Genomic DNA, 25,364 nt, shown 5'->3' on the forward strand with positions numbered 1-25,364 from the left:
AAATGTTAATAAAGTACAAAATAAAATGTATCACATAACACAATGCATTGAGACTGTTCCGCTGGATACTGTTGCTAAGATATCATGATACTGCTCTGTTGCCATACACTGCCAGATAATAAAATCTTGGCTTCTTACTACAGGATAACAGCAGATAATGGTTCTACATGGTATCCGGAACCAAACAGCAGCTGGTCCGATAAAATTGCCGGTTCCCTCAATCACACTAATACTGTTAGAGTCTAAGTGGAGTAGTGTGTGTGTGTGTGTGTTTTAGCTTAAAGTCTTAAAGGAAAGGATGAGCACAACAGCATATTCCCATTTACACATTCCATTAGCCTACCAAGCCATCACTCACAGTACTACACCTGAGTACTGAAAAATGGCCCATTTCATGCCCTCAAAAGAGGTCATGATCCTTTGTTCCAGCATAGATCCCACCTCTCTGCCGCTGAGATTACTACTTGACAAAAAAAGAGCTATTTTTATGGACACACACATATACATTGTCTGATTATCATGAAATCTCCAACAAAGCAGGGTGTCAGCCCTGTGGGACAGACCTCTATGTTGGCTGGTTGACTTAAAAGGTATCCCACCAAGATGGATTTGGGCTGGGGAGGACGGAAGCGTCAAATTCCTGGCTTCTAAATACAGCGTGCGTAAAATGCTCTTTAATTAAGATCTAAGAGAGATTACTGAATTAATTCCAAAGGGAAAGCCCCGTTGTGTGAGAATTAAGATACACCCCTCCTTCTAATTTTGGCTTCTGGAGGCAACTTCAATAATGTGTAACGGGAGGTGAATGAGTCAAGTAGTCATTAGTGAGTGAGGCTTGCTAAAAATGAGGAGAAGTCCAATATCAGACCCTTCCTGAAATGTCACAATCCTCATTATCTGACTAATCTTAGTCACTGGCTAAGGGGGAAATTTATCAACTCTTAAAATACAGTACAGTCGTCTTGTCTTGTGAGTGGACCACCTACTGGTTTCTTCCACTTCCTCAGCCTGGTGGCTCACTCCATAGGCACACCCTGCCAAGTTGGGCTCCTGTGGAGCATTTTTTAAGGAAAAGAGGAGCTGTGTCTGCTCGCTCTAGGCTTATCAGAGGGCATTTGAGGGTGCTTTCACACTGGCAGTTTAGTTCGAAACTGGGCACAGTTTGCATGAAAAATTGGTAATGTGAAAGCTGTAATGCAGACCCAGTAGCGCATCAGGATACTGAACCCGAGACTGCCTGTAGGAGGTGGTCTGAGTTCGGTTGGAACCGTGGTGCTATTCGCATGAATGTTAAAGCAGTTTGGACTCGGGTGCATGCTTGTTCAGGAAGTAAATTAACATGCGCATGCGTTTTAGCCGATGACGAGTTCATTAGTTCAGCAAAACACATGTAGGAATCTATACAGGAATCTATTGCAAGTGTCTCACTGTAACACAGATGTTTGCTTTTTTTAAGTAAAGGAGGGACAAGTGAAAATGTATTTTTGAGGTAGTAAACATCATGCCACAAGTGCTGTCAATTAATCTTAACTTGTAATGAAGCCGGATTACTTTAATCTAAACTGACTGTAGTAAATGATGAAAGTGATTCCTGCTTCTGAAATACAACAGAACGGACAAAAACGCCCTTCCCAACAGAGGCCAAAGTCTATGATTTTGTCTGTTTGCAAGTGAGAGAAAGTGAAAGAGAGTGTGGTGGTGTGTTTGACCTCCCTATGGGCCAGGCTTCTGTAACAGAACCTGCGTTGATCTCAAAGCTCTCTTAAAGAGCAAGTGTTTGTCATTAGAAGGAACTCTGTTCCTGTTAGTCCTCAAAGATCACATCAAAACCCCCATTCACCTCGAAATACCCCTATCCCTCAGCATGAGGACCAAATGCTGATAACCAAGAAAGGATTAAAACCAGGCTGACAGAAACAATCCTCAGTCTTCTCAGACTTACTGACCCGGAGAAGGTCATTGTTAAAAATCAACCACAAGAGACGAAACACAGAGGCCGGTTGAAAAGAAGTTCTGCTATAAGATCACTGTTTATCTTTTTAGTGCAGGATTATGATTCATATTAACAACAGCAAGCAGCTTGAATATCGACAGATTACATTAACATAGCACTCAATATTCAATTTTACAAATAATAAATTGACATATTTCACTGGCAGCTGTGCTGTATTTTATAGGGAGGAGTGTTTTAAAATAGTCAAAATTGTATTGGTTGCTCCCAGATGTGAACTGTCTCATGGCAATTTTAAATTGATTGACAGATGGATAAAGAAAAGCAAATGGATTAAGAAAAGAAATTGGCCAATGCTATGTAAAACCAATTTTTTTTTTTAAATAAATAAAAAAACCTTGGACACTTGCTGTTTTTTTATGTTGTTAATATGAGCTGATTCATTATATTTTGCAAACCCTTTAACATTAATTAAATACAGTTATATATAAGTATTTTCATTTGTCATTTTGAAGTGATTTACCAGTAATAATTTATTATTAAACTTTTAAGATTTAACTAGATATAACTTTAACTTTTTTATTTAACTACATTTTATACATTCATTAAACAAACATGTCTGTTTAATGTTATTTATTTATCAATTTGAAAAGTACTTTTTTTTTTTTTAATTCATAAAATAATAACTGACTGATTTTGTTTTTAAGTGGAACTCTAGTCTTCCGTATAAGAACTCCTTTTATTTGAAGTCTAATGGTTTATTGTTTTTCCTATATATTATATAAGCAAAAGGAACACACAAGCCATGCAGGATTTTGTCAATCAGTGAAATTGCGCAGGTCTTGCTTTTTCAGCGACCAATGAATGGAGTTAATGCAGAGACTCATCGGTGCTAAATGTGAGTCACCATCACAGAATCAAAACAAAGTTGTATCATTAGCAATAATAGAATGTGCAGGAAATGAGAATGACCAAACAATCTGCCAGCACATTCTAAGATGAGTCACTGTATCTGAAAAGGTCATGCATGATAGAAAAACTGAGCTGGCAAGGGACTGCAAGACACTTGAAGTGTGCCTGAGGGTGAAAGATTGAAATATTGGAGAACTCTGACCCGCAGAGGGCATCACAGAATGTGAACTCTAGACATGGATTGACAGAGGAACCTTTGAGATGCATGAAAGGCCCATTGAGGGCTGTCAGAGTTTAGTTTAGATGGGAATGATGGCAACAAGGGAGAGGGCTGGTGTTGTGGCTCATATCAGCGTGTTTCACCCGTTTCACCAAACAGTGGCTGCCAGCCATGGCAGCAGGCCGCCGGGGGCCGAAAGAAGGGGGGCAGGTGTATGTGACGGTGGCCACAGAGGGCCCTGTGTTGGGCTCACTATCAGCAAGGGAGTGCTCGGAAAGATAGGTGAGTCAAGGGCCGAGGTCACCCTGTCTCTGGGCGTCTCAGATAAAGCCCTGGGGGGAGTTGTTATTGGGGGGGGCTCTGGAAGAGGTTAGCAGGCTCTTTCCAAGCAGTCTGCAGCCCACACGAGCCTGTCGATGCCTTATCAGGCCCGCCGTTCCGGAATCATCCATCCACTCACACCAGCTTAGATAAAGCCAAGTCGGAGCTGTATGGGACACTGCAGGCCCATGACAACAAACGGACCAGGGGACGGCAGCAATGCTGAGAGAGGTGCCAGGAATGGAGGACAGAAAATAGCCACTGTACTTAAGCCAGACGAGATTACATCTATAAAACTCTTCTGTTCTATCAACCAAAAACTCCTTAATTAAGCCTTCTTAAGCCTTAAACTTCAATCAAACCTTCTAAGTTATCATAGTTAGTTAACTAATCACCTACAAAACAGTTAAGTGTAGCCAGACTTTCTGTTAGCATTCATTCTGGCCAAAAACCAGTTAACCAGGTTTTGGTGGGCTTATCGTAAATAGATACATTTATACAAAGCAGCTTACTTTTTTTCTCTCTCTCTCTCTTATTTCCTTCAAAGAATGGTTGAATCAGTCAGACACATCTAGACTGATGGCTTTAGCCACAGTCTTACTTACACAAGTGCTTTTTTTTAAGATGGCATGTTAAGTTAAAAATTCTTATGTCTTATTTAGTCAATTTATTCGTTCAGGCATTTTGAAAATATGTAGTTTTACACATCCCTAAATCAAACCCATGGCCTTGGCATTGCTACAAGCATGATTTATTTGAGCTACAAGACTTTCAAAGTCAGGAATGTTTAATTTGTCCTCAAAACCGCTCACTGTATCAACCTGTTACCTCATAAACACAACTATGTTTCCAGGCAAACTGGTCCCTCCCTATACTCTTGGAAGTTGCATAGCACCAGCCAACCAGATTTAAACTGGAGATTTCAGTCTTTTTTCTGTGCAATATGCATTAGATTGTAAACCGGAAAACTTGTTCATGTTCTGTCAAAATTGAGAGTATTAAACACCATTAATATCTAGCAGACATCTCATCCAGGACAGCACTGAGAGAAAGTACTGTGTGGAAGAACTTTGATGTTAAGATAAATTAATTACTTTGTTCTGAGGAGGACTTTGCATGTGTGTGCGTGTGTATAAAGAATGTGAGTTAATGGCAAGTTAGTTTATCTTCTTCCCACTCTGAAATTACTCTTGGGCTGTGCAGAGGTGGATCTTCATATAATTAAAATATGCTAATGTCGTCCATACATTTATGTCTAACAAGTTTCAGTCAATTAAAGGAGCAAACAGCAGACCACGGTGATAACTCACAACCAATCACGAAGAGGTGATGATGTAAACAAATGAGGGCCATTTAGTTTCATGAAAGTTCTATGAGGTTCTAGTTCACTAGTTCTACTCAGGTCCTGAAGCTGTACGAGAAAATGGAGGAAGTAATTTCCAAAGCTACACGAGCATTTGATTGTGTTTGTCCAAACACTCATTATTTTCACACTTCGTTTTCCCCCCCTTATCTATAAGACATTCACTCAAACTCCTCCAGAATAACACTCATCACTGCATTAGTCACACAAACACAGTCTTTTGCCTGGAGATCCGATTCACTGTCTAGGCCAAAGCCATTTGTGTGTCGTTATAATCAATCATTTGACTGTGAGGGGACGGTTCTAATGGCAAAGACACAAGCAAACAAACAAACAGAGTAAGAATCAAGCACAAATCTCAGTATCCTATTATGTATAGAACCACCGTGTAAGAGAATCTCACAAAAGCTTAATGTTTGTTAGTGATTAACATTTGACATTTGAGACCGACGTTTCTGCGAGAAAACACAAAGCCGATCTCATAGGTCTGGAACCCGTTAAGCTTGTGTGGTTTAGTAGCTAATCCAGCTGTTACAAAACCCAGAGATGGATGAAACTCTGATTAGGGTGGCGGATCAGAGGAGATATATTTGGACCATTGTGAATACCCGGAGGAATAGAGACGACAGGAGCCACTTTCGTCTCTTCCGTGCGTCATAAATATAATTGGCAGAAGCGCTCACTAGTTAGGACTGAGTGAGAACTGAGAAGGTGTAAATTACAAGTGAGCACAGCGCGACTTCTAAATCAAAGGTTGTGGTTTCTCGAGCTTCGAAGCTGAGGCTGCCGAGACATGCATGTCTAAGATGGATATCGGAAACTCTCTGCAGACGAGGGTCAGAGGTCAGAAAGAGAAACTTCAGAGGCTGCCCATAAAATTTACGCTGTCTCTAACATCAGAGGGTAGATATGCACATTGCTTGTCTACATAAATCCTTCAAGAGTAGCGCCTCACCTCCTTTTACACCTCCTCCAGAACGGATTCTAATTTACATGTCTGAGTTTTGGCCCATTGTGAATTAAACAGACTGCTAAAGAAATATTCAGGGTTCAATAAAAGTCAAGCTCATTTGAAAGTTTTTGTAGCATATTTACCACATAATTTTGAATCTTCCATTGTTTTCTTAAAAAAATAAAATAAAAAATTAATGGCTATGCACTTACAATGAAAGTGAATTGGGCCAATTTTTGGAGGATTTAAATGCAGAAATGTGAAGCGTATCATTTTATAAGAACACTTACATTGATTTTTGTTAAACTTGTATTATTTGAGTGGTAAAGTAGTTTAAATCCTCATTTTTATATTCATTTTAAGGTTTTAGTGTTTATGTTGATAATGCCATAGCAGCAAACTGGATATAATTTTATACAAAAAAGGTTAGTAAGACTTTCTTCCACACTAAAATCATGTTTACATTCATATTGTTTACGTCCTATGGCTGTATTTTAACATTTACATATTGGCTCACGGTAACACACATTTTTGCTTGTTTTTAAAGAAAAGGATGGACAAGGGCAACTTAATTTTTGTGGTAATCAACACTATGCCACACGCGCTGTCAATTTATATAATCCAGTATATTCCTTTAAGTGAAAGATGTGCCAACTGTTCTCTGTGCCTTTGACTCTCATTGCGGGTGGTGCTTGTAGAAGCTCAAATTCATTTCACCAAGCAGAAAAATGCTTTGAGGAAATGTGTTTTGTTTGCCCGGGTAACAGGTTTCATTTAAGGAGGCGCACACAATCACTAAGACAGACAGAGAAAGCATTAGTACACCAAGCACATCCTCGGTTTGAGCGATAAAGCTGCTGCCAAGGAAGACTGTGCTTCCCTCCTTTGCTTAGAGAAGACGTCCATGTAAGTGTTTTTGGGTACACATATGATAGAACCAAAGCCCTATGTAGAATGATGTATCACCGCTGCCATTTGCGATTACTGTAAAAGCAATGTGGCATGGGCGCATTCAGTGAAAGAGCAGAGAACAAACAAAGACTATCACATATTGTACAATACAGCCATTCAGCCGACAGTGGCAAACAGGGACCTGCGGTTAATCTGAAAAGATTTCTCTGAGAGTCTCTATATTGAAGAACATTCATATTTAATCACAGTATCTGGAGTAAAACATCTCGCCGTCTGTGAATCATACACTTGCTTTATTACCGTATTTGCTAGAAACGTCTCGTATCTGCCGCTGGCGACGGGAGGATGGAAAACGGAATGATTTTGTAATGGCTTCTGGCACATCCATTATTCAATATGAAATACCTTGAAAGTTTATTTTACTGTGCTCCGTCTCGCACTTCGAGCAGCCATTTCATATGCAGCTAAATTGATTCAGCGGTGTTGTGTGGGGTGAACCGTTCCGACCAATTTATCATGCAAAAGGTAAGCCTGAGTAACAGAGGACATTGGGAAAGGGAGATACAAAGGAGATTGTGTGGGCACACGCTGTCGCTGATTGGTTTTTAAACAGGTTCTCCAGTCAGTTCTCGCCAGATAAGATGGCCATTAATGGCCACGGAGTCAAGCTCTTCAGAATTGACTGAAGCTTCTTTGAAATCAGCAGCCTGACACTGAATCGATACCGGTTTGGTCTTTAAACGAATCACAATGTGATTCAGAAGGTTTTTTGAAACCAAAGTTTCCTCAATCAAACAACAATGCAAAAACAAAGATCAAAATATGTTGAGGAACGTGCAGGTCTGATAATTATTGTTGCGCGTTCTTTATTTGTTTGCCGAATGATGGAATGTCAAGCATCAGGTAATGCTGCTTTTTTTGGCATGCGAAGACAGATTGAAACTGTGAGAGAGAGAGACAGAGCATGAAAGTGATGGGGAGGAAGAAAAAATACAATAGCTTAAAATTGAGGCAGTGCGGGGGGAGTGTTGGTGGCAGGAAGAAAGGTTGAGAGTCGATGCCACCAATCTAGTTATGACCCCATGTAGTGATTGCTCTGCAAAACTTAGCAATTACACCAGTTCTTTCTTCCGCCGCAGGCTACTATGCAATCAGACCGGCCTCTTTCAGACCAGTGGCAAACGCTGCCCAAAACTGCCCACTGTGTTACTGCCATGAGAGGGGAAAAAAATCAATTCAAGCTCATTAACAACTTCATAAAGAAATTTGAGATTCTTGTCATTTTCGGCACAGACTTGCTACATTATTTATTATGTTCCTTTTATTAATCACATACTGTACAGTGGGATCCAAAAGTCTCAGACCACTAATTTAATAATTTTTTTCTTCATTTGAAATCATATAATTAGCATAACAATAAGAGTTTCAAAGTTGAATTGAAAAGTGAACATGCATTTCAGAATGTCTTAGTATTTAGTATGTATGTCCTCATTTTGTTTGTAAGAGAAAAAAATTATTCTTATTTCTTCTTTTGCAGAACACAAAAGGTAATTATTTTAAAGAATGCTGGGATCCAACAAAATGAATAAAAAAAGTGTTTTTAGCATATGTTCTTTTGTGTTCGGCAAAAGATGACATGAGAGTGAATAAATGATGGCAGGGTTTTAATTTCTGGGTGATTTATTCCTTTAACGACAACAACATGAACCTTGAAATAGTGCAGAATAGTGAATATTTTAGACTTTTGGACCCCACCGTGCATCTGTTTGGATGGCATAGCTGTAATGTAGTCAAATTGTGTAAAGTCATTAAGAACCTGGTCACATCGGTTAACTGCAGGCAGAAGCTAATGATCGTGTGAGAGCTGAAAAGAGTGTTTCTGAGCCAGTTTGGGTCTAGGGAACATGTGTTGAATCATTTACACTGTTTACTCTGTGCATCAGAAGGTGTTAGACTCATCCATGCTATTTTAATAATCTGAGAGAAGGCAGAAAAACCATTCCCACACCAGTCTGCTGTATAACATCTTCAGGCTCATAAAACATAATGTGCATCTTTTTTTCTTTTTTTTTTAAATTTTTTCCCCAACATACTTTAGAGTCAATGTAAATGTAATCACCTTCAAGAGAAAAGCTGTTCAGTATGGTCTGAAGCATTAAACGTGACAAGGTTTTTAATGCAATTTAAAAAGGACCGTCTTTTGTAAGACACATCTTTTGTTCTAATTCATATTTATATAATACAAGTTTCCGATAAACTCTTTGAACGTTTGATGTCTTTGAAATGCAGCAAAGACAGAGATTAAATAGGTTTTTATTTTTGGAAAGCCAATAAACCAATGATGCCTAACGGCTAGGAAATATGAGAGCGAGCCTGTGTTGTGCGTTTCTATAGCTGACACCGATCCTCCCTGATCTGTCCATATCTTCAGGTCCTCTAGACCCCAAGTTCAAGCATTTCTTAAGAAAGCTATGGAAAACTGAAAGGTCCTTTTCAGTGCATTTTAATGGTGAACATGTCAAGCAGCTTCAAAAAGACACATTGGGAACTATGCTAGACTATAGTGAAGCTCCTGCCTTAGAGGTAAAATATCACTTTTGGCCTTTCTTAAAAATACAATTCAATTCAAGGCCTGTTCGCTCAAAAGAATGTGAAGCCTAGTCATTATTAGCTGATCTCGGCTGGGGATCTGATGAAGAAATGAAATCTGCTTTATAACTTCAAAGGTCTTCACTTCAGTACAGGCACCTAGCTGTCCGGCTCACTACCAAGCCAACAGGGGTGTAACGGGGAGTTTTTATTGGATAACAAATAGGAAGACATAGAATAGCCTTCAGAAATACTGTGGTGTGATATTCCAGCACTAATTTTGAACAGTGGATTATTTTTAAATCTGCTCCACTCAAATTTTAAGTGCCATTGTGACACACCACAGGGCTGAAAAATAGATGGAGGCCTTGGAACGGTGGTATTCAACTGCTTATGAATTCACCTGAATAGGGCTGCTGGCACAAAAAAAAAGCAGGGATAAAGCTGATTTTTTTCATTACTTTTATCTGTGTGCGTAAATGCACAAGGAAAAGCACATCTGTTTCGTTTGGGGAGGGGGTTTTTGTGGGTGTGTGTCTGTGTGCGTTTTAGAGGGGAAATGGAATTTTACCCTGAAGCCATCTGCATTACACTTTGAAGACAGAACAGTCATTTTTGTTGGTCCTGACCACACCCAACAACGGCCCCTTCCCAACGGACTGCACAAGACCAGACATGACGTCCAGTCTGATGAACCGAGCATACCATCCTTTGGCGCCAGTTTGTGAATCTCTTTTCTTTATCTTTAATTTCTATATAAATATACTTACAGGTGCATGATATATATGTACCATATCGGTTATCAGCAAATAATACAGATCTTTTTTAATTTACTGGTATCAGAGTTTAGTATTATTCATATAGTATTTTATTAATATTTTGAATTTGCTTTCATTATTTATTTATTTTTTTGCTTCAGACCATACTGAACTGATCTTTTTGTTTTATTTAAATTTTTTGTTTTTTTTTATCAATTTTGTTTTATTAATTATGCCCTTTTGTCAAAGTTTTTTATATTTCTATTCAGCTTTCTTTGTATTTCAGTTTTAAATAATTTTTGTACTTCAACTTTTTTGTAGGTGTTAAAGGTGCCCTAGAATTAAAAATTGAATTAACCTTGGCATAGTTAAATAACAAGAGTTCAGTACATTGAAATGACATACAGTGAGTCTCAAACACCATTGTTTCCTCCTTCTTATATAAATCTCATTTGTTTAAAAGACCTCCGAAGAACAGGCGAATCTCAACATAACACCGACTGTTACGTAACAGTCGGGATCATTAATATGTACGCCCCCAATATTTGCATATGCCAGCTCATGTTCAAGGCATTACACAAGGGCAGGATGTCTGGATGTGCACAGCTGAATCATCAGACTAGGTAAGAAAGCAAGAACAATAGCGAAAAATGTCAGATGGAGCGATAATAACTGACATGATCCATGATATCATGATATTTTTAGTGATATTTGTAAATTGTCTTTCTAAATGTTTCGTTAGCATGTTGCTAATGTACTGTTAAATGTGGTTAAAGTTACCATCGTTTCTTACTGCATTCACAGAGACAAGACTGTTGTTATTTTCATTTTTTAAACACTTGTAGTCTGTATAATTCATAAACACAACTTCATTCTTCATAAATCTCTCCAACAGTGTGTAATGTTAGCTTTAGCGACGGAGCACCATCAAACTCATTCAGAATCAAATGTAAACATCCAAATAAATACCATACTTACGCGATTAGACATGCTGCATGACAAACACTTTTTAAATATCCATTTTGAGTCGTGAGCTCCGGGGGCAGAGAGCACGAGAATTTAAAGGGGCCGCGCAGCCTGAATCAGCGCATAGTTAATTATGCCCCAAAATCAGCAGTTAAAAAAATTAATTAAAAAAAATCTATGGGGTATTTAACAGAGCAAAAAACATTGCTATCGCAAATGACTGATGGAGAAATCAGAAGCAGCTGAGAAAACGGGGTGTTTATCATGTGAATGTTGCTGTTTTTCTTGAAATATTGTGTGAAAACATCGAATGGACAGAAAGAGGAAGGTGAACACAAGACACAAACATCATTTGTGTAGAAACATCAGAGCTTTCAACTATCAGGCTCCTGCAGCTAAACCTTCTGTTCCTTCAAAGCAGGAGGTTCAGAAAGACTTGCAGACACCTGATGTTTTGTTCAAATACTTGTCAGGTCTGGGCACACCGTTATGGCATCCCTATACTGTAGATTTCGTTTTATTTGAAAAGGGGGAAAACATAGCCGAGGCATGTTCTGAACTGGATGAGAAGATAAAGTCAGCTTTGCTTTGTAGTTTCAATCATGCAGAGGGATGCAGCATAGCCACTGGCAACTAGAGACAGGATGAGGGCAGCCAGTTTCCTCCCTGCCGTTTTACCGCACAGCTCCTGGGGGCACTGAGGATTCAGTTACCACAACAGCACAAGCTAAGATAAGATTTAAAAACACTTTCCCTGGCCAAGAACAAGAAATGAGCCCCAGATCCCAATAAAACACAAACACCTGAGGAATATGTGAGCAAAATCAAAATAATATTGAATATAAAGGAGCGCTTTGTTTTTTAGAGCTTCGTGTTGGAGTTTCTGCTCAAGTCAATGTTTGTTTTGAGCCAAAACGGTCGTTAATGCAAATTACGTGACAAAGAGAACTTTAGAAGTTAAAATATTTAAGGCAGAGATGCAAAACTACATACAGTGTTAGTCTCTGCATTAGTAGTGGGAATTTTTCATTGGTCATCTATTTTCATTGGCATATATATTATATATTCACACACCATATTGCAAATGTCTTATATATAGTACAATAAACAAGTTAATATGTAAAAGCAATTTCGCATTCAAAATCAAACTGTTGGTCTAAATATCACTTTCAATAAAAAGGAAAAAACATATACTCAGCAATACAATTTGAATAATCACATCTGACTTTAAATGTTGGCTGGAAAACAGTTGGGATGTTTAGCAGATGAGAAGGGAAAGTAGCTGTACTGCTGCCCAGGATGGTGCAGCGACTGATGCTGAAGATAAAATGGATCAGTCATTGCACTGAGCCGTTGGCTGCCTCGGCCCATCTGAGATGTGAGAGCCACTGGGGTGAGTTCATGAAAAGGATCAAACATGCTCCAAAGCTTTACAGCGATATGATATGTTACCCTTCCCCATGCCTGAGTTAACAAAGCACAAGAAAATAAGAGAAATTATATTGAAAGTTGTAGTTCCACTGCCTGAACTGTATAAAACAGACTTTGAACCAAATGAAAAAGGCTGATGACCACCAATGGGTCAAGGTTTGGCTAGTTAGGAAGAAGTTAGCGTCAGCTGGTAGATGCCAACTACACCATTCTAAAAAAAAGAAAAAAAAAAAAAAAAAAAAGAATAAAAAAGGCATTTTTCTCCTTTGACAGCCATTCATAAGTAGCCGTGTGTTCTGATAAAAAAATTTTTTTTTGCAAGAACATAATACTGCAAAAACAAATATTACCAGTGCCTTTGTCTGCTTGAATGTCACAGCTCAAGATAGTTGCTAGGGGAGGTCTTGAGACTAACAGTGTTCTTGTGGTGACCTCAGCCAATCACTTGTGTAACTGAGATGAATGGGAATGCTATGATGACTAAAACTTGACGTCAACACCATTAAGCTCTTGCTTCGGAAAAAGACAAACTTCTTCAGGGCTTGCAATATTGGTAGGCCGACATCCCAGGGCATTTCAATTCTACTCGGCCAAAAAAGACAGATCAAAATGAAGAAAAAGGTACAGCCAAAGAAAAGCCGACCACCACAAGAGTTCCAAAAAAATCAGACTATGAGGTGAAAAGAAAGTGCAGTTTTTTTTGGTTTAATGAACAAAAGAATTTCCGTGGCTGGAACATGACAAGGTAAACAACACAATGTTCTGTCGGGTGTTTCGTCATTTCTCCACAATTTCTGACTCGACAAGCTCTTCTGTCACTGGAACCAGTAATTTTATGAAAGACCCCATCAAAAACCATGACAAAACCCTGCATCACAAGAAGTGCATTGGTGCCCAGTCTGTAGTGTCTTTTCCAAAATGAATGCCATCTGCAAAAAACATACTAAAAGTAAACCAAGCACACAGGAAGTCCAGTTCAGTTAGAACCAAATGCATATTTGCATTGATGATTGTAATTTGATTATTTTATACAGTATATGACTGTTGATATTTGTGTCTTGAAAAATGTTTAAACTCCTATCAAATTTTCAAAAAAAAAAAGAAAAAAGTTTTTTATTCGGGCTAGTTAATTCATTTCAAGCTACCAAATTCTGAAGAGTGCCTGCCTGAAGGGCTACCAGGGATTTTGATATTTCATAAGCCCTGTTTTTGTGAACTTGCTAAGTACCAGACAGAAATAGAAAGGGGAAATTCGGCCCTTGTATTTCTAGTTTTGTGTTAGTGTGAGGAACCTTGTGTTTTGTAGGTCAATTTCATTAAATGACATCTGAAATGTGGTCATGAGACCACTGCATGGGCCTGAATCAAACAAATACTTTAGCTTGTGTCTCCTATATATAGAACAGCAGAAGATTAGTGCACTGCCCAGAGAAAAATACATTGCCTCTTATCTCCAAGGAACACACTTTAAGAAATCTTTTCTGAAAGTGTGTGTGCAACCCCAACGAGAGGGATAGAGTGAGATGAAGAGCAAGAAAAGGAATTAAAACTCTTCACCTGCAAATCGTCCACCTGAAATGTTGGGAACACCAAAGGCGCAGGCTTTTAGCTTAAATACCTTTAGTAAGAGATCTACGATAACCACTCGAAAACCTCCCAAGAATGGTGTTATCTCCGACTGCTATGAATGTGCTCACAGGTACTTCCAAATAAGGATGTAAAAAAGAAGTGGAAGTTGGTCAGCTTGTGGTTAAATTTAGTGTGCTATCACCCCAAGCTTTCAGCATGTTGCTAGCAGACAGCAACAGAGTTCCTCTCAGACATATTACAGCCTGATGTCACTAAAATGGCACTTCAGAAGATGGAGTGGACTCCTTAAAGTGCATTGGATGTGCTAGTAACTTGCAACAGAGTTATGTTTATACATTTATAAATAAATCCCAAATATATCACTGTAAACAGCTGTCGGTTATGTTAAAAATGTTAAATTAGGACCAGTCGAAAATATACAGTGGTTGATTAGTGCATTAAAAAAAAACAAACAACTGCAATCTTTCTTCTTCGCTTTCCTGTTTTTTCTATTTCACAGTGGCTTTTAGTTCACATAATGGCTAATATGAGCACTTCGAACAGAATAGTTAGCCCTGCTATTAGAATGCAGCCATTTTAAAAGGTAAAAATCATGGCTTTTAGCTGCTACCAACCATTTCTTTCGAGGTTAATGTTGGATGTGCAATTGCCTCATTTGCTGTGAGGAAAATTACAGGACAGGTCAATAGCATTATTAGCATAGCAAAGTGGAGGCCATGGGGTGACAAAATGGCAGACTACAGGTACATCGAAAGCCTACTGGGGTCTTTGAGATATATAACTCTAGTAATTTTCTTTTCCAATGACTTTCAAGAATAGAACAGACTTTTCAGACTCGATATTCAGCATAGCAAAGTTTTTTTTGCATTTTCTCCGTGCACATCTACGAAACTTTTAACATTGGGCCCATTATATTGGTATTAGAAAAGCAAAGTGGAGGCCATGTGGTGACAAAATGGCAGACTACAGGTACATCGAAAGCCTACAGGGGTCTTTGAGATACATAACCAAGTAATTTTCTTTTCCAATGACTTTCAAAAAGAGAACAGACTCCTCAGACTCGATATTCAGCATAGCAAAGTTTTTTCGCATTTTCTCCGTGCACATCAACGAAACTTTTAACATTGGGCCCATTGTATTGGTATTAGCATAGCAAAGTGGAGGCCATGTGGTGACAAAATGGTAGACTACCGGTACATCGAAGCTTACGAGGGTTTTTGAGATATACAACAAGTGATTTTCGTTTCCAATGGTTTTCAAAAAGAGCACAGCCTCTTTAGACTTGATATTCAACGTAGCAAAGTTTTAGTTTTTTCTCCACGCGCATCTATGAAACTTTTAACATTGGGTGATTGGATTGGTATTAGCATTGCAAAGTGGAGACAAAATGGCAGACTACCAGTGTAGCAAACCTTACTGAGGTCTTTGAGATATTTATTTTCTGATGGCTCTCTAAAGAGCACAGCCTCCTTAGACTTGATATTCTGTGTAGCACGCTCTTGGTTTTCCTCCGCACACATCTACAAGACTTTTAACATAGGGCCCATTGTACTTGACCCTTCTGGATGGTAAATAAATCAATTTGTGCTGAATGCAGAAAGTGCTGTCAGACAAGATGAATAAAGAAACAAGGGATTTTGAAGAAAGGGAGGGAGGGAGAGAAAAGGGCAAACACCCAGAGGTGGGATTTATTGAATAAATAGAGAGACGGATCCATCCTAAACTTTCCCTCAAAAGACAACTGAGAGTGGAAAGACGAAGCAAAGACGAAAGACGAAGATCCACTAGGGAAGACTGTTGCTTTATCCTGCTCTCTGTGGCATTCCCATCATAAAAGCAGCAACAAATTCAGTGCAGATAGTGTAAAAAAATCTGCAAATTTGCATGTGAAGAGAAAGATAAAGACCCGCTCGTGAAGACAGGAATTTTGGGAGGCGTCACAACAGCCCCTCAGGCCACCAGTCTCAATGTGCTGAAACAGGCTCATGAAGAGGGGTAAAAAAAAAAAGCAGGTTTCTTTTCCCCCCGATGTGAACCGAAGCAGCTGTGCACCGTTTGTGTGTACATAATCAACCATTTACCTCTACTCCAACTTTCAACCTTTTAAAATCGCATTAGAACGGTGCACGCTGAAACAACACGGCGCTCTGAGGGAGCTCCTCCAGCCCGCAAGAGCTGGAACTAATTTATCGCATGAGAGGATGCTTCTTCCCCTGCCTCTCGGGAGTGGAGCGGGTCGGCTGCCTGCCCTAATCATTTTCACCATGAGGTTTACTGAATGTTTAACTTGTCAAAAATCCGGTGCTATCCGACTATTGCATGTAAAGTCATGCGGCAAAGCGGTTTTGGAAATTCGAAAAGGGAATAATAAATTGAGTCGCAATTGATTCTATATGCTATGCATCTTTGGGAACCCTTTTGTTTGAGAACTCTTAATGATACTCCTATACGTGATTTTAGTGGGCAACATGAATTTGCATTTGAACTTCCTTCTCTGAGATTTGAGTTCAAGGTTTTCATCTCCACAATGTTTTTTTTTTTTTTAACATACACTCCTCCGACCGCAGCCTCATTCATTCATCCTCCCTTTTACTCCCACTAGTAACCCTTTTAAATCACATATCCAGTATAATTTATTACTTGGGTGCATAAAGACAACAATTCATCTGGTCTGAGCTTGATTTAGTGGGAGGTGCTAAAAAGGCATGTGAACATGAGGGAGGAGGCCACTAAATTGTTAGCGGGAATAACATTTGACCCTTTTTCATTAGAGCTATGTTCTCAGATAAACCGCACAGGAAAAGATAGATGACATACATCTGAAATGGACCTAATGACTTCAAAAGCCCCCACTTCCTCTTTCAGTGGCAAACTTTGCCACATTTGAAACTCTACTATGCATAGCTCCTGTCTGTGGGAGTTTTTTCCCAACACTGAAAGTGTTGCATTTTAAATTCTATTTAAAATTTTGTCATTTACTCACTCTCATGTCATTCCAAAAGTGTATGATTTTCTTTCTTCTGTGAATCACAAAACCTCTGGGTTTTTTGTGTCCCACAGAAGAGTCATAAGACATGAGGGTTAGGGTTTTTTGGTTCACACCATGTTTGAGATCATATGAGTTACAGTGTCACCCTGCCTCACTACAAAGGACATTAAATTGTAATGACAGAAAGAGGACTAAATTGCAAAATTAAATTGGAAATTAAGTGTTCTTCCACCCTAGTTATTTTATTAATTAAGTATGAAAAACACACACACACACACACACACACACACACACACACACACTCACACACCAAGTGTTGGGTTTTCATGTTTTATGGGGACATTCTGTAGACATAATGATTTTTAGATTCTATCCCCTAACCCTAACTCTCTACCCCTAAACCTACCCATCACAGAACACTTTATGCATTTTTACATTTTCAAAAAACATCACTTAGTGTGATTTATAAGATGGAAAACAGCTTATAAATTTTCATGGGGACCAAAAAATGACCCCACAAGGACAAGGATTTCGGATATTGCCATCTATGTGAGGACATTTTGTCTCCATAATGTAGGGTATACCTGTCCTGAACCACACACACACATACATTATTTATAAATATATACATAATTTACTCTGCCTCATGTTATTCTAAACCTATGTGACGTTCTTTCTTCTGAGGAACATAAAGGAAGGTATTTTGAAGAATGTTTTTGTTCCAGTAATGAAAGTCTTTAGTCTTCAAAAAACATTAGACCTCAATGACTTTTTCAAAATATCGTCTTTTTTGTTCCACGGAACAAAAGTTTTTACACGTTTTAAACATGAGGGTGAGTACATAAAAGAATTTTCATTTTTGGGTGAACTATCCCTTTAACTTTTAAAGTTTCAATTTTTAAATTAATGTGAATTTTAATTCCACTTTCCTAAATTACAATGCAAAGTGTAATTGGAAATTAAAAGGCATTCTCAATTCAAGCCTAAATGTCACAACCTTATGCTCGAATCTGAAAAAGAAATGCTTTCAAACTAATAGGCGCATTGTGAACTTAAAAGAGCAATTAAGGCTTTAAAGGCTAGATTTCAGACCATTTCTTTAGCCCGCATTGTTTGCGCTGAATGTCTCTCTGAATAGGGCCTCCACCCGTCAAGTTTACGGTTCAGCCCACATTACCTTTAATAGATTTAACCAACATCAGTGGTTCCTCATTCACACTGACAGCTCTGGGAGATCCTGTCCCTAACACATGGAGCTCATAGGCACTCTAACCTTCTTTCCATCCGCCTCTCTCTCTCACTCTATCCGGAACAGATTTAAGAGAGGGGAAAAAACTTTGCCTTCCTCTGTCATGCCCTTTTGGGTTCAAAGCATCACTTAAAGAGGCGAGAGTGGCAGGCAGGAACGTCTCCTCACACATGGAGAAATGCAATCTGCACATCACAGACAGCATCAAAGCGACGGACCCAGAATGGGAATCCGGTTATCGTGCGTCTCCATGGCTGCCAGAAAGGTTGTGTGGCTTTGAATGTCAGCTTGAATTGAAGCGCTCAAAGCCTCTGATGGATATTTGACAGAATGCGATTTGGCGGGAGGGAGACGGGCTAAGGGCCGCTACAACTTGCAACCTTTTGTAGATGGATCTAAATGCCAGGACAAACATTTGACATTGATGAAATAATATCCGCCGGACCACCATTAACCACTACATGAGAACAAGCAACCTGATGTATGTAAATCCTTTTCTGGAGGGTATTATCGACCTCGAAACTTATGGCTTAAAGTGTCTCGGATCAAAACGCCATGTACATTTCATAAGCACAAGCACTAAACACGCTCAAATTGGCTCTACGCTGTGATCTCTGAACTGATCGATACGACAACCCCACAGAAAGAGTGACTTATGACTCTTGCACTATAAGCAAACTTATAAATAACATTCCAACTGCCACCTAATTGCTGCTAAAACTATATTGAACAGCCCGGGGTGGCCTCGTCGTGGACCGACTAACCACACTCTTGAGTTACCGCCAAAGAGCGCATGTTAAAAAACACATTGTGTAGAAATAATTGGATGCTTGTCTGATCGATAGCCACGCTCGGACCCTTTCATTGACTGCCACATCAATATATTTATACCACCGGCCCATAAATGAGCAAGAGTGGCCCAAAAGAGTCAGTTATGGCTCTTTAAACAATCCCATTAAACTCAAGATGATCTGTTTGCCAGTCATTAACGTTCTGACTTGCATCCTCTCAGGCTACCAGACGCTGAAGTCTGCAAGAATCATTAATATTAATAAATAAATGCAGATAAACTAGTCCAATCGGCACATTTAATCAGCTTTCCGCATTCTGATTGATAGTCAAACGTCTTGTATGAGTTGTTCTATGATGGATATTGATCTGAAAACATACAGCCTTGGATTTTTCTTGGTGAAAAGCAAGGCAGAACTTGAATTAAATGTCGTTGCTACTTGCATATTTGGTGTAGATGAGAATGCTGCTGTGAAAATTACGTTATTGTGTACAGCACGCAAAAGTTAGCGTTCTCATTTAAAGCTTATCTCAGAAGCTTTGCGCTTGTGTCTCCCTGCTGTGCATCGCTACACTGATTATATGCATAACAGTATTAAAGAGAGAGAACAATATTCCCTCGACGCGGCACTTAAGACCACCAACTGGCTTTTATCAACCAGCAATCTTGGTAAAAGGCGTTTTAACAGTCCGCCAGACTGCATACACGAACCTAATGTAAGTATTCCCTTTGATTATGTTGCAAAAGGGAGGGGTGTGAGACCAGATGAGTAGATAAGACTGGGTGTAGTCTCAGGAGGCCATTTTGGGCGGTGCAGACAGCAGGTCTTCCTTCTTAGCAATGCTTCAATTAATCCATTAGCAAATGGGGAGTGCATTTGATGGACAAGAAAGACTCACAATGAGGCCATCGGAGGGATAATGTATGTGTGTGCATGTGTTCATGGGACAGCAGATGCTTGGTCCAACACATGGCTTGAGTAATTTACTGTAAAAGCCTATGATGGAGCATACATGTATGTGAGTGGTCGGGAGAGAATTTAAATATGAATAAATGATGACATAATGGCCTCAGCACTTCAACCCTTTAAATGTTTGGTCAAAAGCACATTCTGAAACCTTAGCTGCCTTTCTCCTCCAAACCTAAATCCAATAATTTCAGCATAATACCCAAAATCATTTTAGCATAAAACACTGTTCACTTAGCCTATGTCATTTTTTTTCTCCTCTTCCCACCATTTGAGATGAACAAAGCCCTAAAGCTATAAAATTAGCTTTCACCATATGCTCCCATTGGCTGTTCCTGAAAGCAGTGCCATAGTTAGGCTTGAACTAAATGAATATGCAAATATGAATTAGAATTCTCTTTTCACTACATGCGTTTTCCTGTTTGATATCTAAGTGGAACTGACATTAATCAGCTCAAGCCCTTGCCTGCCAATAAACAATGACAAAATATTCCCCCATCAGGCCACGATGGCATGAATCTTTCACTTGAATACTTAAATGATCAGATGTGGGATTTCCTGGTGTAGATGCGGTTTAGTGTCAGTCTTAACGTAATTAGGTTTTTCCATCTCTCGTGCTAAACAAAGGCCTGTCTTTGCAGCCCTGAGAGTTTCAGTTCCTCCTCATAGTCAAACGTCATTCAGAGTGACATCACTGATGTGTAAACATAGACGTAATCCTGGTGTAACCTAACAGGAAATTTCCAAGAGTGCAAATTCACCTTAAATAAACTCTTTTATTTAAAATATTATGATGATTTATTAAATATTTTCATGCATGCTATTAAATCTAGTCCATATTCATCAGTGCTTTAATCATGCAGCTTTCAGAATGAGAGGAAAAATTCTTCTTAATCAGAATAAGGAAATGTTTCATCGGCTAGGTTATTTAATCGACAAATTAAATAATGTATTCAGTAGGCTGTATAGAACAGGTTTTTGCTATAAAATACATCTAGAACATATGATCCAAGGACTGGGCTCACAAAGATGGCTGAGGTGCTTTTCTTTACCTGTTTGCATACAAGTGATCAGTCTCCTGCTGACAGCACTTCAGAGAAACTGACCTTTCCAACACACAACCAAAAAGAGCCAGAGGGTCATAACAGCAAATACCCTTTGAGTAAAGGCTATGGGTTGTGTGTGTGTGTGTGTATGTGTGTGTGTGTGTGTGGGTGTGCGTTTGTTTGAGGTAGGTTGGGGTAGTGGAGAACTCTTAGAAACCACCTACGTGGCTTAAACCAATGTCTGTGTGTGTGTGTGTGGGGGGGGGGGGGCATATACTAACATCTCAGGATAAATCATGAGATGTCATGTTCTGTCTCACTAGGAAATATTGAAGGATGGTATTTGGTTCCTCAGGGAAAAGCATGAACCACACCCATCACATATAGCACAGGATCCCAAAACAATAGCCTGAACAGAATCTTCACTCAAACTGTATTTTCCAATGAATTTCCAGTGCAGTTTGGTGCATTCTTTAGAATCAACAACATATTCTTTGTCACACAATAAAATTAAATTAAGTTCTGTAAAGAAACAGACAAACAAGTGTTATATTTGGAAATGTCACATGATGTGCATTTTCCTGCTGTGTAACTGAGCTTCCTTAATTTCTTGCTGAACACATTTGATTTGATTTTAACAAATTTCCCATTATGGACTGTACATGGCACATTGTTACATACCTAACATAGTAAAAATTTTATTTTTAGACAGAATATGATTAGTTCACAAATAGAGTGGTGCAGGGATAATGTAAAAACCCAGAAGACTAATTCGCTGCTGGTTCCCTCAAGATTTTCCTGTGGGGTTTTATAATGGGGGTTTTCAATTTATGAGTAAAATAAAGCCTTTAGTAAACATAACTTGAAGATACTTTGACGTTTAATTCTACAATGTAAACTGCACACTCAAACGTTCTAATCTAATTACTTATTAGAAACATTCATTTTGAAAAAGATGGGTGTGTAATAATCATTTAATCAAGGAATGTGAGAACTAGGGCTACCCATATAGAAGCCAATGAAATTGAAAATAAATAAATAAATAAATAAATAAAGCATTAGCCTATCTCTCCACATTTCTTTCTATTAGATAGATAGATAGATAGACATCTTTAGTGGGCCATTATTCAAGAAAAAGATTTTAAAAAGAATAATGAGCAATACTACAGTAGCTAGTACCTCAGTTATCAATCACTTTACCGCCTTAACATAGATTCGTAGCCTATCTATGAACAAGAATAAAGACATATCAGATCAATTTTGATGAGCAAACAAGCATGTGACACTGACAAAACCATACACCAGTCAAATGACTGAATTTGTAACGCCGCACTCCACCTCCGCAACCTCTCGTGAGCACGCACACGCTCGCTTTCTTTCTTTCTCTCTCTCACACTCATAGCGCGCGCACACTCATAGCGCACTCACGCGCTCAAAGAAGATTCAAGCCGGGCAGCGCTGTTCGCGCGCGTCTCAAAATCCAATAGACTTTAATTATTGATTAACTTCTAATAATTTGAGCACACAGAACAACATCCATGCACGATCCAAAATAGTGCATTACACAATTAAAATGATGTAGGCCTATCATATTCAAAAATCCGTATGATTTTATTTAATTTGCTAAAAATAAAAGCTGAATGAAGAATGTCCTGTGATTTTTTTCCAGTGCGATTAGAATGAATAGGTACCATACAAAATCACCATAAAATTAGTCCAAAGGCAACATATAGTCCTCTGGCGACAAACAACAGCTTTTAGTGAGAAACAGGCCAAAAAAATAAGTGTTATTATAGATCTTTTCAATGAATCAGACAGGTAATCTAATGAACAAAACCCCATCTGAATGATCCGTCCATCAATCAAACTGATCCAGTTCTCACTGACTCAATGATCCGATGACAACAGCTCTTTTCGGTTTGTTCCTCACACAAACCTATTGTAGGCTATATCGCACACGGGCCGTGTGGACGACTTTTTATGGGGTTTAAGTTCTTTTTTGACGTTTCGCGGCTGAATCGGGCACCATACATTGTCATGGAAACGACCAACCAGGGTATTTTTTGAAAATGTTCATGGGTTAAATGACTTTCAGTTTAGGGTAAACTGTCCCTTTAAGGTCCGTGTTTAGTTTCTGTTTTTGACTGACGCATACAATAGAGCTATGGGGATTTCAGAAACACGCGCAGGTGTGATGTCACTGCTCTATATGTTTCTGCGCGTGATGCAGTAACAAACACGTAGTATCAACAACATTCCTCGCATGTCAAGTCATCGGTCCAAACTTTGAAACACTTCGTATTCACTGTTCTGTACTGAGAAACCTTGAAGTTTGAAAGCTTTATCACAGTCTCCTACTGCTGCTGATAAAAATGAATGAATGTGAATGTCCGAGGCGAGCACAGATGGCTTAATCTTCTTCAGGTGGAGAGTTGACCTCTTGTTCTTAACGTGGGAGAAATGAAAAGTCTAACACATGACATGGCAATGATTGCCAACAAACTGCGGCAACGGCTATTATAAACACTTGTTGATGTTGACACAAGGAAGTATAAAAAGTCGAATGGTCACTATAGGAACGAACAGGTTCAACAAAATTCTCGGATTACGGCAGCGATGTTACATGAAAGAATGGGAGAAGGAGATTATAAAATTTTCATGATAAATTAACTGACATACCTGGAGGAAACACAAGGACTGCTATGAAGGCACCGAAAAGGTAGATAACCGATTGCATCCTTAAAGAAAACCCCGGCTCTCCTCTATACAGTCCGAAGAGAATCTCAGAGATATGCACGTCTGAAGTTGTTGGATAGTAACGAGAGAAGTCGCTGGTTGAGCGCGTTGAAAGGATCAGACGGGTTGTTCTGTGCGGAGCGCGAAGGTGAAGTCTGGAGTCCGGACGAGCAGTGGAGATAGTGCGAATCCACACTGGAGAATTGAGCGAGAGGCTCCGCCCCCGTTCCGCCCCCCCAGCGACACGCCCTCTTCGGGTGAAGCCCGTCGCTGTGGTAACTTTTGACACGATGCTGTTTAATCAGCAGCTTTGGAAAGTTCGAATGATTCTAGCAATTCATTTCTGAAAATCAGAACTGTTTCAGTGAGTCATTAAAAAACAATTCTGCAATTCGTCTCACACACGTTGGGTTTTCATGTTTTATGCGGACATTCCATAGACATGATGTTTTTCTTTTTCATCTCACAGTGTGATTAATGCTGCCTTCAAGTGCTATCGGAAATTTGATAATTCCCACTTCTGAAGTAGTGATTACGAGCTCATCGCATTCAAGTTTTGAAATGGGAGGGCATTCATGTGCAATTTTTACCTGGGAAACTCTTACTTACAATAATTCCGAGAGCACGTGAAGGCAGCATTATAAGCTGTTTTCCTCATGAGCACCAAAAATGTCCACACAAGGACAAGGATTTTGGATCTTTGTAGTGACATTTTGTCCCCAAAATGTAGGGTTTACCAGGGTCACACACAAGCATGCATTGGGTTTTCATGTTTTATGGGAACTTTCCATAGACATAATGATATTACAAAAATCATTAACCTATGTCTATGGAAAGTCCCGAAAATTCATGTCCTTGTGAGGATATTTTTAGTCCCCATGGGGGAACTAGCTTATAAATCACACTGTGGGATGAAAAACAAAGTGATGTTTTTTGACAATCTAAGAATAGCCTAATTATTTATACAACGGTTGTTTCTGGTTCTCGAATCTGATTGGCTGAGAGGTCTTTCCAGCCATGCAACATTCTAGGCTACCATTATCACCACGGGAACCGTTTCATCATTTAAATCACTCCACTGTCAGCATTCTCACAGCGAGTGTCATGGCAGATGAGCAAATCCTAGGGGTGTTCGATTCCAGGTTTTTTGGAGTCGACTCCGACTCCCGACTCCATTCACTGTACATCAAAACAGGGTCATAAATAAGCCAAGATGGCAGTCTTTACACACTTAATCTATTTTTCCCAGACACAAAGCCTTAAAATCCCCTCATTAAAACAACACACGTTTAGCGAGACTGTCCAAATTAGTCCAATTGAGAGATGACTTGATGAGTAGCCTATCAATGTTGCTAATTGCCGATACCTAATTTTACAGAGAGAAAAGTCACGAAAAACATATGTGGTCGAATATTATATTAGAATTAAATAAACGAGAAAGCAGGGATTCTTTAATGAATTCATCTCATTATAATGGTCTGGGGATGGCGCTAAACGCACATGATCATTGTCTTAAAAGTGCTTGGACACGAGAGTTAAAGATACTAAACTTAATACAATACATAAAAAATGCATACAATGTACACTTATTAATGTGTTTATTGTTGATGTGAGTTTTTTTA

The 25,364-nt window shown here is 39.1% G+C and overlaps 1 protein-coding gene across 2 annotated transcripts in view; it reads right to left on the bottom strand.

Annotated features, from left to right (window-relative positions):
- The window catches only part of alcama (activated leukocyte cell adhesion molecule a), an 86,368-nt gene extending 62,344 nt beyond the window's left edge, over positions 1-24,024 (bottom strand). The window contains exon 1 of one of the 2 annotated variants that reach the window (XM_048180165.1): positions 23,686-24,024. In XM_048180165.1, the coding sequence (XP_048036122.1) occupies positions 23,686-23,743 (58 nt within the window). In that variant the 5' untranslated portion in view covers positions 23,744-24,024. The remainder of the gene's footprint in view (positions 1-23,685) is intronic. The other variant, XM_048180158.1, reaches the window with a different exon arrangement.
- Between the last annotated feature and the right edge of the window lie 1,340 nt (positions 24,025-25,364).

Source organism: Megalobrama amblycephala, linkage group LG2 (genome assembly GCF_018812025.1).
Source record: "Megalobrama amblycephala isolate DHTTF-2021 linkage group LG2, ASM1881202v1, whole genome shotgun sequence".
Classification (NCBI taxonomy): Eukaryota; Metazoa; Chordata; class Actinopteri; order Cypriniformes; family Xenocyprididae; genus Megalobrama; species Megalobrama amblycephala.